The sequence below is a fragment of the Trichosurus vulpecula genome, chromosome 8 (genome assembly GCF_011100635.1).
Source record: "Trichosurus vulpecula isolate mTriVul1 chromosome 8, mTriVul1.pri, whole genome shotgun sequence".
NCBI classification, from domain to species: Eukaryota; Metazoa; Chordata; class Mammalia; order Diprotodontia; family Phalangeridae; genus Trichosurus; species Trichosurus vulpecula.
This window is the reverse complement of record NC_050580.1, coordinates 45992560-46008057: the sequence shown is the minus strand read 5'-3', so window position 1 is coordinate 46008057 and position 15498 is coordinate 45992560. Positions and strand designations below refer to the sequence as shown.

Here is a 15498-nt window from a genome sequence, read left to right as displayed (position 1 = left end):
GGCAGAGACCTCTTCCCATGCCACAGGGTCCAAAGTATTGTAGGGTGATTCCTTCAGCCACTCAGACAGTTATACCAGTCAAACAGGCCACTGGTAGTGTTTAGCTCTCTGAAATCCATGGTGATGCCTGTGGTTTATCTAATACCATTCAAGGTCTTCCCAGCAAGAGTTTCAGATTTCTTTTCCCCAAAGGAATCAGTGTTATCAGTCTAGGCTCTGCTTAGAGATACCAATTACTCTGTTTTCTCTAGAGAATGACAGTCAGGCTAAGAGGTATACATCTGGTAAGTCAGAGATATCAGATAGCTTGGGAAAACTTGGATAGAGTGCCTGTGGTTCTTAGGGTCCTAGATTCATGGATAGTGATAGCTAGCCAGAAGGGATGCATGGGGATACCTAATCCAACCCTTTTATTTTATAAATGAAGGCACATAAAACGTGCTACCCACCTCTTGACAGAAAAGTGGCGGTTACAGTGTGCAGACTGAGAAATATATTTGGGGGCCTGGCCAATATGGGAATTTGTTTTGTGTAACTGGGCAAATAGTTTTGGTTTGTTTTTTTTTTCTCCTAATGAGAAGAAAAGAAAAAAAATAGAGAGTTTTCTTCATTGAAAAAATAATAATAAATTAAAGTTTTAAAATGAAAGAGCAGAAGCCCAGAAATGGAAAGCAATTTATTCAAGGACACACAGGAAAAAACCAGGATAGTGGTCCAGTCCTCATGACTGCATAGTCCAGAGTTTCTTTCATTATTCCATGCTGCTTCCTGTTGGGTTACCAGCTCAGATGTCACTGCTCTCTGTTGGCAGCCAAGTATTTAGTTGGTGGAAAGGTTTTAGTCACCCCTGGCCCTAGCATCACACCTTGCACACAAAGCAGGTGGCTAATAAATGTTTGTTGAGCTGCACTGGGTTGACCAAAATTAAACAGGTATTAAATGAGGGAGCTGGGATTGCAGCCTAAGTCTCTAAAGGTATTCTGAAGCGATGTGGTGTGCTTGAGAGCCCAGCCCCACATCCCTTAGCTTTTCTGACTTTGAGCACATCAGCTGGCCTCCCTTTGTCTGCCTCCACTGAAGCCTTTAGCTAAAGAGGGAAAAACAGCTTCTTCTCCATGAATGGATGGAGGACTCCTAACATTAACTGGCTTCTGAGTCCCAGAGTGGCTGGTCAAGATGGGCCACACCAGCATCTACAAAGGCCTAAAATCATGTTAGACCGTGTCAGGCTTCAGCTGGACATTGGGATAGTGAGATAGTGAGATAATGAGTTACGGATCCCTGAAAGTTTTCAAAATGGTAATAGCTTGCATTTTTTATAATGTGTTATTGCTTGCAAAGCATTTTCCTCAAGTCTTCAGAGGTTGTTTTTGAAAATATAATTCCTTACTACCAGTGTGACTGCACATAGATTCCTCAGCCTCTTTGGGCCCCAGTTTTCACATCTATAAAATGAATGCTGGACCATAAGACATCTAAGTTCCTTCCAGCTCTTGATATTCTTTGATTACTTGTCTGGGTTACTTAGATGGGATTCCAGCATGGGAAAAGAAGTTGGACCAATGGCCTCTAAGGTCTATGAGAGGCCCGAGATTTTTGACAAACGGCTTCTTGGAGGATGTTGTATTTTGATCATTGCAGAGAGCCCACACAGGATGGGGATTCCATTTGAGGGCACTTTGGAATGGCTACAAATGGAAAGGATGCAGTGTGACACAGCATTGGATTTGGAGTCAGGGGACCTGGGATTAATCCCACCTCTGACAGTGACTTCACTGCCATAGGCCTCAGTTTCCTCATTTGCAAATTGAAGGGATTGAACTCAATGACCTCCAAAGGCCCTTCCAACTCCAGTCCACGCTGTCATACTCTAAGTGATGGGGTTCAACCGGGTAGTGAAATAAGAAGGAAAGGGAAGAAAAGAAGGGAGGGAGGGCCCTTAAGGAAATAAACCAAAGATTCAACAGTACAGAAAAACTTTAGAATTTGTGGTATGCCCCTTTTCCCCTCATCGGCCTCAACTCCCAAAGCCCTTATTCACCACATTTACCTGTGTAATCGATGTCTTCATCATTTTATAGATGGGAAACTGAGTCACAGAGAGAGAACCAGAATCCACCAGGGAAATTAGTCTGATTTCCTCTTATGGAGCAATGAAACCACACTGCCTCTATTCAATATCGATCAATATCGATCAGCCATCTTCCCTAGAGGGTTGAGACCATTGTTATTGATGGTTTCTTAGGTCTCTGAATGTATGTGTAAGGGAGGAAGGGACAGTGGCCAGAAATGGGGATTTCTAAAAATCACAGTTATTTCCAGTTTCTCTGGGCCCTCCTGTTGTAGTGTATTTTTTTTCCTAGCCACTAGAGGTCACCCAACCCTGGCCTTAAATAAAATGCAAAGTATTAGATTCAGAGGGTAATATTCAGTCTAATGTTTCAAGCAACTGCACTAACACCAGGTGTCAGCAAGAACAGAGTTTCTTCCTAAAGGCACCAGAGTGGTGTCTACCTCTCTACCTCAGATTAATCTCTCTCTCTCTCTCTCTCCCTCTCTCTCTCCCTCTCTCTCTCCCTCTCTCTCTTTCTTTCTCTCTTCCCCTCTCCTCTACCCTTTCCTTCCTTTTCCTTTCTATTCCTTCCTTCTTTTCTCCTCTCCTCCCATCTCTTCTCCTCTTCCATCCTCTTTTCTCTCTTCTCTATCTGTCCTGTTCTCTGCTTTCCCCCTTCTCCTGTTCTCTCCTCTCCTCTGCTCTATCTGTTTTCCTCACCTCTGTCCCTCTCACTTCCTGTTACCCTTTAATGGACTTCTCTCCCCTTCTCCTTTTCCCTGACCACTCTCCTCCCTCAATATCTTCTCTCCTTCCACGTTTGCTCTTTGCTCCATCAACCATGGCCACTCCCATCCCCATCTATCTTTTCTCAGGTGTCAACCAGAATCTCTAGCCTATGTCTTGTGGGAAAAGGCCTGCAAGCTGGGCTGCTTCCAGAAATTCCTAGGCTATGTGCTGCTTTCTGTGGCCTGCTTTCTGCACCCAGTGCTGGTCTGGCATGTGACGATCCCAGGTATGACCACTGGCAAGGATCAATGGGGATACCACACACACCATCAAATAAAGTTCTCTCAAAGTACAAATGACTGAACATCCCAGGCTCTCCAGCCACAGTCCATTGCCCTTACATGACTGCTTGACTGATGTCCCTGGGGATGGAGAAAGGGCCAGTACAGCTCATCCTGACTAAATGGATGATTCCGAGAAAGGACTCATCTTCCTTAATGGAGAAGTCCAGAGTCCCCTGGGAGCCTAAAAATAAAAATTGTATCTTAGTGGGTAAAAGTTTTAACTCAATATTGATCCTAAACTTCCACAGGGTTTAATTGTTCTGGTAATTACCAAAATTAAGTTAATCACTAGAATATATATTTTTAGAAATCAGGAAAGAAAAACCAAGTTTGACAAAAGTCACAACAACAACGTCCATTTCCAGAGCCCTTTAAAGTTCACAAAGTGCTTAGTCACCAGTTCTTCTAGGCACTAATAACCCTTGAGATTTTTCTTCATGTAGTCAGTTTGGAGAGTTCTCCCTGCCAGGGCCTCCAATTAGACTTTTAAAAAGTAGACCCTTGGGCAAGTCACTTAACCCCAATTGCCCTGCCAAAAAGCAAAAAAAAAAAAAAAAAAAGTAGACAGAGATTTCTTATGGCAGTAGAGTACAGATTTAGAACTGGGATAACTTCATCAGTTTATAGATAGGGAAACTGAGGCCCAAGGAAGTTAAATTATTTCCCTGAGGTCATATGGATATTAAGTGTTAGAGACAGGATTTGAACCCAGGTCCTAAGTTCCGAATTCAGTGTTCTTTCCATTAGACCAATCAATTATAAACACTTATAAAGCACCTACTATGTGTCAGGCACTATGCTAAGCTCTAGGATTACAAAAGGAGGCAAAAGTCAGTCCCTGCCCTCAGGGTGCTTACAAACTAATTACCATGTGGTTCCCCATATCTGTGTATAAAAGTCAGCTACTAAGCTGACCCCAAAACAAAGGTGTCTTTGGGGCCCTCTTTATGTATCCCCTCACCTCTAAGCCAACTAGCCTGTAGGCATGCTGTCACTCAGAGACATAATTCTAACATGGAAGAGCAGTAAAGTTAGCTTGTTAACATAAATTCAGTTGAGGGGGTCTAAGAGAAAGACCTCAGACCCAAGAACACAAGGTCACATGGAGGCCAGCAGACTTGAGGACATCAGGAAATTGCTATTGGGAAGGGGCTAAGTAGGGGTAGGGAGGGACTGGCCTAGAACATATCCATTGGATGAAAAGGCTCATCATCATATAGTTTCCTATTTCACTAAGTATTCCCATTGACTAGGTGCCAAGCTTGATTGCTTCTACCCACTAGCATATAAATGGTGGCAACTCCCTGTGAAGATCAGCACCCTGAGACTAAGCCCCAGCTGCTAGACCCTAGCTACAGTTCTCTCATTACTAACTGCCTTGGTGTAAAGGAATTAGTGGGTGAGTTTGAATCCTAGCTCTGCTGCTTACAAGCTGTGTGACATTTAGGGAGTCATTTGACCTCTCCAGAACTCAGCTTCCTCATCAGTATAATGAGGAAGCTGGAATAGACAGTCTCTCTGGTCCCTTATATCTCTAACATTCTATGAGCCTAGGAGTTCTGCTGCATAGAGCTTGTGCTAGACTGATATAGGTCAGCACCTTCTCAGCAATCTATAGTCATCAACATCAGCCTAGAGTAATGACAGCTCTGGTGATTTTCCCAGGATCACACAGCTAGCGTGTGTCAGTGGTGAGACTTAAACCCAGGTCTTCCGAGTTCTAATAATATCCGAAGGGACATTAGTACCACCAAAGGATGTTGATGAAAGCACCTTGTAAACCTTTAAGTTCTCTAGAAATGGACATCATTATTACAATGGCAGTCAGCTCTCTTTCCACTAAGCCATGTTGCCTCTATGGTGAGGAAATGACTTTGTAAACCAACCAACCAACCTTTTTGGTCTCATGGACCCTTTTGGTACTCTGGTGAAGTCTACAGGTCTCCTTCTTAGAACAATGTTCTTAAATTCATCAAACAAAGCATATAGGGTTACAAAGGAAACCAATTATATTCAAACACCATTATCCAAATATATGATTTGAAGTGCATGGACCCCAAGTTAAGAACTCTTGCCTATTGTGAACTTCTATGATGAATGACAATGATGATGGGTCAATGTTCTGTGCTGTAAGCTATTAAGTCACCCCTTTGCTGAGATCTGAATTACTAGGTATGTATATTAAGGGAAAAGAATTTCAAATGAGGGCCTTTGGGGATGGCCACTAGGTGGGGTATGGCCCCCAGAGGATTTGTGCTTGGAGGGATTTTGCTCTTCCACTGTACCATTTCCCGAGTGGCTGAAGCTCACCGTTTTTTCCAGGGTCGATGCTGATCATCACTGGCCTGGCATATTTCCTCTTGAGTAAACGTAAGAAAAACAAAGGTAGCCACACCCCAGAACGGTACACAGACCCCTCTGCTAGTGCTGTGAGCACCACAGGATATGGAGAGACTGAGCAAACATACACCTTCCACAGCTCCTTCAGGGAAGGGCCAACCTCTCTCTTTGGCCACATGAAAAGCATTTTGAAGGGTAACAAGAAGTCTCCCCCAGCCAGGCCTCCGGACACACTGATGGAGCTGGTTCTGGAGCCAGCTGATTTGCTGCCTGGAAAGAAACAGGTACACTTCGAAGAGAAGGTGGTCAAAATCATCCCCTCTATCACCGAGAGCCTGGATGACAGGGACAGTGAACCAGAGGAAACCACCTCTGATACTGTGCCCATCATTCCCCCTCCAGAGGCCCCTCTCCTTATGTCTTCCCTCACATCCACAGCCTTGTTTTGAAGAGCATATAGAGTTCCCCTTCCATTATTCATCACAGAGGGCCTGAAAGGGGACACATCCCCCAGGGGCTCCCAAAGAATGTTCCATCTCAATGTACCACCCCTCTGAGAGCCTTTGAGTTCCAAAGACTCTCCAAGGAATTCATGAAGTATAACAAGGATTTGAGTTTCAGAGAGTCCCCAAGGAACTCACTCACGGAATCTCGAAAGAAGACCCTACAAAATGACACAGCAATTCTTGATGTATGGTTAGTAAGGTTCACTTCCTCTCATTTATGGGTGAGCTGAGACCTAGGAACATAAAATAACTTGCTAGGTCTCCCCTAAGTGGGTAGTCCACATTTCCTAGTCAAGAATGATGTTCTTTCTGTCTCCAAGAATTTTACATGATAGGTTTTTGGTTTTGCTTTTATTTTTTCAAGAGAAGCCCTTCACATCTATTTCACACAGAAGGGGATTGCACAGAATGACAGAATTCTCTCTACAAAGAGACTGCTGGATTGGGCCCAGACACTGAGTTGCCAGTGAGTTACCTTGCCGTATCCCACCTTTTTTCTCTCCTGCACACTGTACTCAGCCTTAACTGTTACTTCATGTCTATTGATCAAGACTATATCCAGTCAAGAAATAGTCCAGCAGCTAGAGTAGCCCTATATCATCATCTAAGATCGTACATCTCAGCTGTAGTTAACCAGGGAATCCATGCACCTTTTGAACAAGCTCAAAAGACAAATGATCTTGTTGAATTTTGAGTCCAGCAACAGTATTTATTAAGTGCCTCCTGTGTGCTTGGTGCCATAAGGAGTTTTAGTTATAAAGGAAGCACCATAAACGTTCACCTTTGACAGCTTTGATGGCCCGCGAAGGAAACAAACTTCACTAATTAGTTTTAAGTGGGAGGGAAAAAACGTCTGAATGAGGGAATGAGAATTTCATAACAATCCTCTGGTAATTCCCACAGCACCTATTCTGAGAATACTTTTTCCAGTTTCCAAAGAGGTGTGGGAACCCTGGAATCTAAGAGGAACTGAAAGCATTGAGAATGTACCTGCTGTGATGTCATGACACAGAACATTAATTCTAAGGGTATTGCACAAGCAAAGTTCAACACAGAGAGAGACTCTACAGAAGCTCTTTGCAGAGGAGATTCTTGGGGGCTTTGGGGTTAATGATTTTCGAGGTCACTTCTGACTCTCGCCTCCTGTGATTCTGTGACAAGGTCTCTTCACCCTGTAAGAGTCCTCTAACTTACTAGCATGTACTGGATAAGAGAACAAGCCTGACATTAGCAAATATTTCATAAGGAAATGAAAGATTATATCTTTCAACAGCCCAGAAAATTAATCCCATTGATTAAAAGTGCATCGCCTAAGGATAGCTAGGTGGCCTAGAAGACAGAGCTCCAGCCCTGGAGTCAGGAGTTCAAATCTGGCCTCAGGCACTGACTAGCTATGTGACCCTGGGCAAGTCATTTAACCTCATTGCCTCAAAAACAAAAACAAAAATACATTGCCCAGTAAAAGTCTCTAAGATGGTTCACTTTAATAATAATTTGTAATTAACATTTCAATTGTATATATATATTCTAAGGTTCTGAAAAGCAGTTTTTCTGCTTTTGATAAAAACATCTCTCCTACATTCTGTTTGCACTATTAATTTGCACTTTCTTCGGAAGCTTGATAAACAAAAGCCAAAGTCAGCTTTGTCTCTTTAGGAAAGAATGGAGAAGTAAAGAAAAGGAGGAAGAGCAGAGAAGGTGAAAAGAGAAAAGAAGATAAGCAATGTGGGACAGGATGGGGTACAGCTGGGGGAAGAGCTCAGGGAAAGGAAGATTGGACATGAGTGTTGGAGGGACAGAGTACCAGGCTGCCTTCTCCAGTCTACATTACTTAACGTTTCCTCTATGGCCTATGGAAGGGTCATGAGCCCTTGCTGGTATCCTGGACCAAGGCTATATCCACATCCCTCAGGACTGGAGAGAGCATTGGTCTAGGCCAGGAGTGGGGAACCTGAGGCCTCAAAGCCACATGTGGCCCTCTAGGTCCTCAAGTGTGGCCCTTTGAATCCAAACTTCACAGAACCTGTGAGTCAGTCAAAGGACCACACTTGAGGACCTAGAGGGCCACGTGTGGCTTCGAGGCTGCAGGTTCCCCAGCCCTGCCAGGGGTCTGAAGCCCAACATCTAATGCCACCTTAGTTTCTAATTAGTGTGTGGTCTTGGCAACCTCAGTTTCTTCATCTAAAAGTCATAGGTCATAGATTAAATGATTTTGTAGGTCCCTTGCAGCTCCAAATTCTGTGATTCTCATAAATTTCACAGTAATCAAATCTAAATGAATCTAGTTGCGTTTAATTTTAGAGGAAAACAGTGGCCCATGAGAACTCTATTTTCACTAATAATGAGGATCTATATAGTTAGAAGAAAAAACAGATTAAAATGCTGGTAGCATAAATTGGAGTGCAGGAGTGTGTTGAATTTCGAAGTGGGCTGCACATTGCAGATGGTCCTCATTGGGAAAGATCTCCAAAGAAGGCCTGCCTAAGCAGAAGTAAAGTCTGGGAGGGAATAGTCACAAAGTCATTCCTGAGATGTGATAGAAGGAAGCATGCATATTTCAAGCACATAAAAGAGACTAGATGGAACAGTAGGTGGAGGGTCGACCTCAGTGCTAGGAAGAGCCTAATTCAAGTCATTATTCCTCTCACAGGCAAACTGCCTGTGTGACTCTGGCCAAGTCACTTCACTTCTCAGTAACCTAGGCAACTCAATAAGGCTGTAAGTTGCATAGAAGGTGCTGACCTGTCTTAGTACAGAGAGTTTCCTTAACCAGGTATTCCTTACAATGAAGAAACCACAGGTCTATTATTGTTCCTGACCCTCAAAATCCCGATGTTACAGGCATCCAGCAGTTGAACTCAGCTACATGTCAGTGCCTCTGTATTGTTTTCACTGACTTTAGCCAGGGACTTGTTGTTTGTCCTTTGTTCTCCAAGAGGACCAGTGACCTTGTGAAACTGGACTGGGGAGTTGAAAGGTTTAAAGTGGAGGGAGAGGGGAGTTATTCTCAGTCTGTCATGCTGTTTTAATAAACACTTGAAAAACAATGGTTGTAAATACATCTTTGAGCTGGCACCAGTAATGGAAAAAAATTTCAGTAACAAAACATACGGGAGATGGGCAAGTTCCGAGATAGTGGGGCTTCCTGAACCGTGTCAGCCAATTGGTGGAGCACCTACTTGGGGCAAAGCCTTAAAACACCTGCTTGAACACCTGTGATCTTGCCCATTTTAGCCGAGCTAAACTCCCAAACATGGATCTTAGCTGCCAAATCAAAGAGGAAGTGATGATTTCATGCAACTGTTTTCCAGAGTTAAGCCTATGAGTAATTGTACGGGACAGAATCTTCTCGAACCTGGAGACAAGAGAGATAAGGTCAGAGCAATCATCACAGAAAAGAGAAGTATTTGCTGACAAGCTTAAAGCACTCTGGCATGTTGTCACGCTCATTGGTATTCACAAAAAGTAGGTAGAGGAAGGCATAAAAAGGGCAGAGCAACTGGGGTTTGGGGGTGCTGGAATTTAGAGGGCCCTGGCAGAACTTCAACAAGATGGAAACAATTGAGTTTTGCATTAGTTGGCAAAAATAATTAGTTAAAAACAGGAACCTGCCTAATGGATCCCAATTCCTTCCCCACAAGGCTGTAGCCCAGATGCCTCACGAGATAAAGTGCCTGCCTTGGAGAGGAGGAGACCTGAGTTCAAATCCTGCCTTAGCGACTTACTACTTATGTGACCCTAGGCATGTCACCACCTCTCTTGGACTCAGTTTCCTCATCTGTAAAATAATTACAGCACTTACTTCACAGGGTTGTGGTAAGGATCAAATTCGATAATACATGGAAGGCACTATGCAAACCTTAACATACTATATAAACGGTAGCTAGTATTATTTTATTTCCTTCCCTGCCACCCGCAAATGCATTTGTTGATTTGCTGATATATATTCTGACTCCTGCCCTGGGGGTAAAAAAGGTCAAATTTTGGCCCTGCAGGTACCTAGCATTAAACCCACTTGTCAGCTGAAGGATCCAAGACTTAGTTAATTGCTGTGACTTGCTACCTAGCCCAGAATAATAATGAGCATTCCCAGAATTCCAAGCCCAGTGCTTTCTCTCCATACGAGCTTAGAAGAGGGCCTACTTTGTAAAATGTAAAGGGCTTTATATAAACGGCAGCTATTTATCCCATATTTTCAATCTGTAAGCCAGATGATGGAAAGGCTGATTATCCTCTGGCCAGGCTTTCAAGCATTTGCCCACTCTGTTCAAGGGTAGCAGGCATCACAAACCCTCCAGCTAACTTTCCACTTGAGAGAGTGTCACCAAATGGATGGGGAGGAATTTCAAAGGTCATCTAGTCCTACCTTGTCATTTTACAGGAAAACTAACTGAAGCTAAAGCTACATCAGTGACTGGCCCAAGGAAACACAGTCAGTAAGCATCAGTGGCAGGATTTGAATCTAGGTTCTCCTACTTGACAGCCGATTTCCACATTAAAACAATCAAAATCACTTTCTAAGAGGTAGGTCAGACACAGATTATTATCATCTTCATTTTACAGCTCTCACTGAGACTCAGGGAGGTTAGGAAAGGATTCAAACTGAAATCTCCTAACTCCAAGTCACCCTTCCCACAAAGTCACAACCCTCTAACAGTGTAAATCATTTTTTCACCAGCATATTTCCTAATAATCCCATTTGTCAAATAAGCCCTCGATGTGTATTCAAATGTGAAAAAAAAGACCCTGTGGATGTACCACACACACTCACACCCAGAGAGACACACACAACCACACCCAGCCAGCTAAAGACCTCTGAGCTTCTGTGAATCTAATCTTAATTGCAATTTCCTTCCTCCAAACTAATACAACTCTCTGGCCATCAACTCTTCACCCTGATCCTACAGCTGTTGGAAAAGTCTTTAAATCAATAGGGAACCAGAAGGCCTGGATGATCATCCTCTTCATGCCAAGATATTTAAAGGGAGAAGGGCCCAGTCCTGGAGAAGTAAACAGGAATTTCCTAAATGATAAAGGGCTCATGTGACCTCTCACAGCTGGCCTCTGACACCTTTCCAGCTGATTGTTCAGAAGGATGGGAAACATAAACTTAAAGAATTCAAATAATCAAACAGCAAGAGCCGTGTTTAAGTGAATTGTTTTGTTAGACTAGATTTGATGCCAAGTGCTTTTCTAAATGAGAAGAGTTAAAACTGTTTTGTGGTAGAAAGAGCGGTATGTCCAGAGCAAAGAGGTGGAGACTTTACTCTAAGTCTACCAAATCCCAGCCATGTAGCCTTCAGCAAAGTCATTTCACCTCTAGAGGTCACATTTTCCTCATCTGTCAAAAGAGGAGATTGGAACAGATGATTCCTAGGCAGGGGTGTTCCGAAGCTATCTGGGAGCCAATTGTTAAATATTCAGTAGGATCATTTACACCTCGGAACTTAGTTAATGCTACAGATCTGGGCTTGATGTATTAATTTGTTGATTATCTCAAGACTTAAGAAAATGATGAAGAAGATGTTAATATTTTTTATTAAACTTAAAAGTATTTGTGCATACTTTTTTTCAGAGCTACTTGTTAAAACATGTAACAGCACACCCCTGACTAAGTTCCATTTCAGCTCTAGCATTCATGGGTCACTTAAAAGACCAGGGTCTGAGAGGCTGCATGGCCTCACAGTCAGGGCCATCTAGGTTCAAATCTGGTACATACTGGTTCTATGACACTGGGCAAACCAGTTCTTCTCTCAGGGACCCAGGCAATCTGGTTCCAATCTGACAGAGTTTCCTCATCAGGAATTCACAACACTGATGAAATTATACATCTTGTCTGAAAACACAAATAAAAGAATTATAGGATTTGCTGGGGAAAGAGACCTTAGAGATATAACCTAATCCAACCATGTTATTTTATGGAAGTGAAGTTCACTTGGGTGATGGACTCAGGTCATCATGTGAAGTGCTTTACAAAGGGATCCTCACAACAGCCCTGGGAGATAAGTGCTATGATTATCCCCATTTTACAGATGACAAAACTGAGGCAGACAGTAAAGTGATTTGCTCAGAGTCAGTAAGTGTCTGAGGCTGGATTTGAATTCAGGTCTTCTAGCTCTAAACCCAACACTCTATATGCTGTACCACCTCACTGCCTAGGTATAGACTCTCCTTGAGGGCAGGGATTCTTTTCTTTTTGCTTGTAGAACAATGCCCAGATTGAAGTAAGAGCTTAATAAGTATTGTTCTATGACTGCTCTATGTGACTTACCCAAGGTCATACAGCTAGGAAGCTCAGGCCTAGAATGCAAGCATAGGTCTTCTGGCTCAAAACCCAATGCTTTTTCCTCAAAGTCAAAGCTGTCTCAGTAAATATCAGATAATGAGTCTAAAGAGAAACATAATATCCTTCTTTTTGTTTTTTTTTATCTGATTTCAATGAGAATTCTTGTATATAAGAGATTTGGGAAACTTTTGCTACAAAGAGATTATCTCCTCCTTCCCCTCCCTCTCCCCCTTCCTCCCTCTCTCTCTCCCTCTCCCTCCCTCCCTCTCTCTCTCTCTCTCTCTCTCTCTCTCTCTCTCTCCCTCTCTCACTCTCTCTCTCTCTCTCTCTCTCTCTCTCTCTCTCTCTCTCTCTTTTCCCCTCCCTCTCACTTCTTTCCTTGCCTCCCTCCCTCCTCCCTCCTTTCTGCCTCCCTCCCTCTTTACCTCCTCCTCTCCCTTCTTTCCTCCCCTTCCCTCTCTCAGAATCTTAGGGAGTTGCTTGGGACACTAAATGATAAATGGTTTTCCCAGAATCATATGGCCATTATATATCAGAAACAGACTTGAAGCCAGCTCTTCTAGTCTTAGAGGCCATTACTCTACTACACCAAGCCACCTCTCTGTCAGTATAAGGAACAATTATAGGAAATTGGAAATGGGACTGGGAAAGGGTGACATTGGGAAATGTGGATGGTACTATTGCAAACTATATAGAACAACAAAAATAAAAAATCTAAGAAGTTCAGAAATAGAAAATAGCAGGCTATAGTGCAAAGTGTGGTACATTTGGAGTCGGAAAACCTGGGTTTGAATCCTGCCTCTGAAGCATATTGCCTGTGTGACCTTGGACAAGTCACAACCTTTCTGGGCTTCAGTTTCCTCATCTGTAAAAGGAAGGAGTAGGACTCTAGGGTCCCTTCTGGCTCAAAATCCCATGACCTCAAAGGTCTATTCCAACCCATAGCTATATCCCCTCTCCAAAACATACTATAGACTTAGAATCAATAAATAGAAATAAAAGCATAATGATTTTTTTTAAAAAATACAATAAAAACCACATAGTCTGATTCCAAATCCATGGCCCGTTCTGCTACCCTGAAGACTTGAACCTGGATTCAAAAGAGAGAATGATTTTTTGAGAACTACCATCAGATCGTCCTCTGGAGTGTTAATGAGTAAGTTTAGGCTTACTTATGTCTGGTGGCCCTTCCCAACATGTGAAGGTGGCTCATCTGCCCCCACCCCGAGTCTTCTTTTCCACCACAAATCTTCTGCTGTGTCTGTCCTATTCTTCTCTCTTTTGCTCCCCATTTTCTCTCTCTCCCTTCACATCTCCATAAAGATAAGAGGTACAGTTAGAGGAGGGAAAATCAGATAAGAGAGAAAGAGATTCATGAGACAGAGGAGGCAATGTGAAGAATGAGGGGAGACAGGCAAAGGAATTTGTTTGAAACTTTCTCAGGGGGATATGTCCTTTATGGATTCTGGAACTTGGGTTCTTTAACCTTTTATATTTTCAGGACCAAACAAGTTCCTTCCTTTTCAATTTGGTAGAGCTTTTCAAGGTGTGGCATTTCTGTTACTAGGAGTGACATCAGACAATTTCTCCCATTGCTCTGGGAAATATTCTTGGGATATCAGGCCCACCTGTACAGCTATTTGTTACCATTTCATCTAAGAAGTAGTTGTCTGTACAACCAGGCCAAGTTCTCCTTCCATGAGTGGGAGGCTAAGGAGATGATGAGCTGCTATGTGTTTTATGACCATGTTTCTATGGATGGACATATTATCACAAGAGTTCCTCTTTTGAACTTGCTAATGGTCACAGCTCTTCTCTGCTAAATTGCCAAGCTCTAGTGACAAAGAACAAGGCCAATGCTACCCTTTTATTCAAGATTATTCCCTTCTGTTTACAGCCCAGCCGTCCTCTGAGAAAAGAATTTTACTTACATCTTGTTGTTTCCTTATGAGGCGATGCATCTGTCTTTTGGCATTCAGCTCCTGCCTTGGGAAGCAGAAGAGCTGGGAAGGGAGGGGAGAAGGAACAAGCATTTACTTAGTGCCTGCTATGTGCCAGGTATTGTGTTAAGCACTTTGCAAATATCATCTCATCTAATCCTCACAACAACCCTGGGAAGTAGGTGCTAATATTATCCCCATTTTACAGTAGAAGAAACTGAGGCATATAGCAATTAAATGACTTGCCCACAGCTAGTAAGCTTCTGATGCTGGATTTGAACTCAGGTCTTTCCTGACTCAAAGCCTAATGTTCTATTCACTTTGCCACCTAGGCCTTGCAGATCTGGTAGCAAAGATTCCATTTACAGACAGGGGGAATTGAAAACTTAATCTGAAACCTAGGTTTCTTACCACTTCTAGACTTTTGGGTCAGGCATTGGTCCCCTAAGGACTTACTCCCTACTGATCCAGGGCTGGTAAGACCTTCTATTTTTTCCACATTACTTTACTTATGGAAGTCATAATTTATTATCATTGCCAAGAATAAAAACATTCTGGAACTGAGTCCTCAGCAGTTCCTAAAGTGAATAGCCACCTTTTCAGTGATGTAGGAGGCTGTCATCCAATTAAGTTTGAGGACAGAAGGTGGGATTTGAATTAGGGGCAGAATAGAAAAGAATACAAATTTTCATAGAATCATAGATTTAGAGCTGGAAGGTCACCCAGACCACCATTTTACAGAGGGAAGAGAATGTGGGAGATAAGTAAGGATATAATAAAACACCCAAATGCAATAAATAAGTTCAAATTACCATGCCCAAGTGAATTAAATATTAATGGAAATGACATGAACAAAGAAGCATTAATATCTGTTTTGCCACCATTCCCTAGACTGGTGGAAAGGACTGGAGGATGTGGCTAATGAGACACTATTACCGATCTTTATAAGATTATGGAAAGTGAAAAAAAATTAAAATTAAAAAAAAACAAAAAAAAAGATTATGGAAAGTGGAAGAGGTACTGCAGGACTAGAAAGAGAAAAACAACACATTCCCAGGTTTCAGATAGAAACAAAAAAGAACATGGAGTCTATAGTCTATATAGGGCATCAAGTTTGATTGGTTACTGGAAAAATTCAAGAATATATTATTGAAGAGATGGTATGTAAACATCTAGAATAGGAAAATCTGATCAGAAAATCAGCATGGCTTCATCCAGAAAATGTCATTTCAGCTCATTTTTACTTATCTTTTCAACACAGTTATTATTAGACTGGTAGATCAGGGAAACATTATAGGAA

The 15498-nt window shown here is 42.5% G+C and overlaps 1 protein-coding gene across 1 annotated transcript in view; it reads left to right on the top strand.

Annotated features, from left to right (window-relative positions):
• TMEM72 (transmembrane protein 72) overlaps nt 1-9011 on the top strand; it is a 54959-nt gene extending 45948 nt beyond the window's left edge. The window contains exons 4-5 of the mRNA XM_036769556.1: nt 2929-3068; nt 5449-9011. Of these exons, the coding sequence (XP_036625451.1) occupies nt 2929-3068; nt 5449-5915 (607 nt within the window). The 3' untranslated portion in view covers nt 5916-9011. The remainder of the gene's footprint in view (nt 1-2928; nt 3069-5448) is intronic.
• Nucleotides 9012-15498: the final 6487 nt, after the last annotated feature.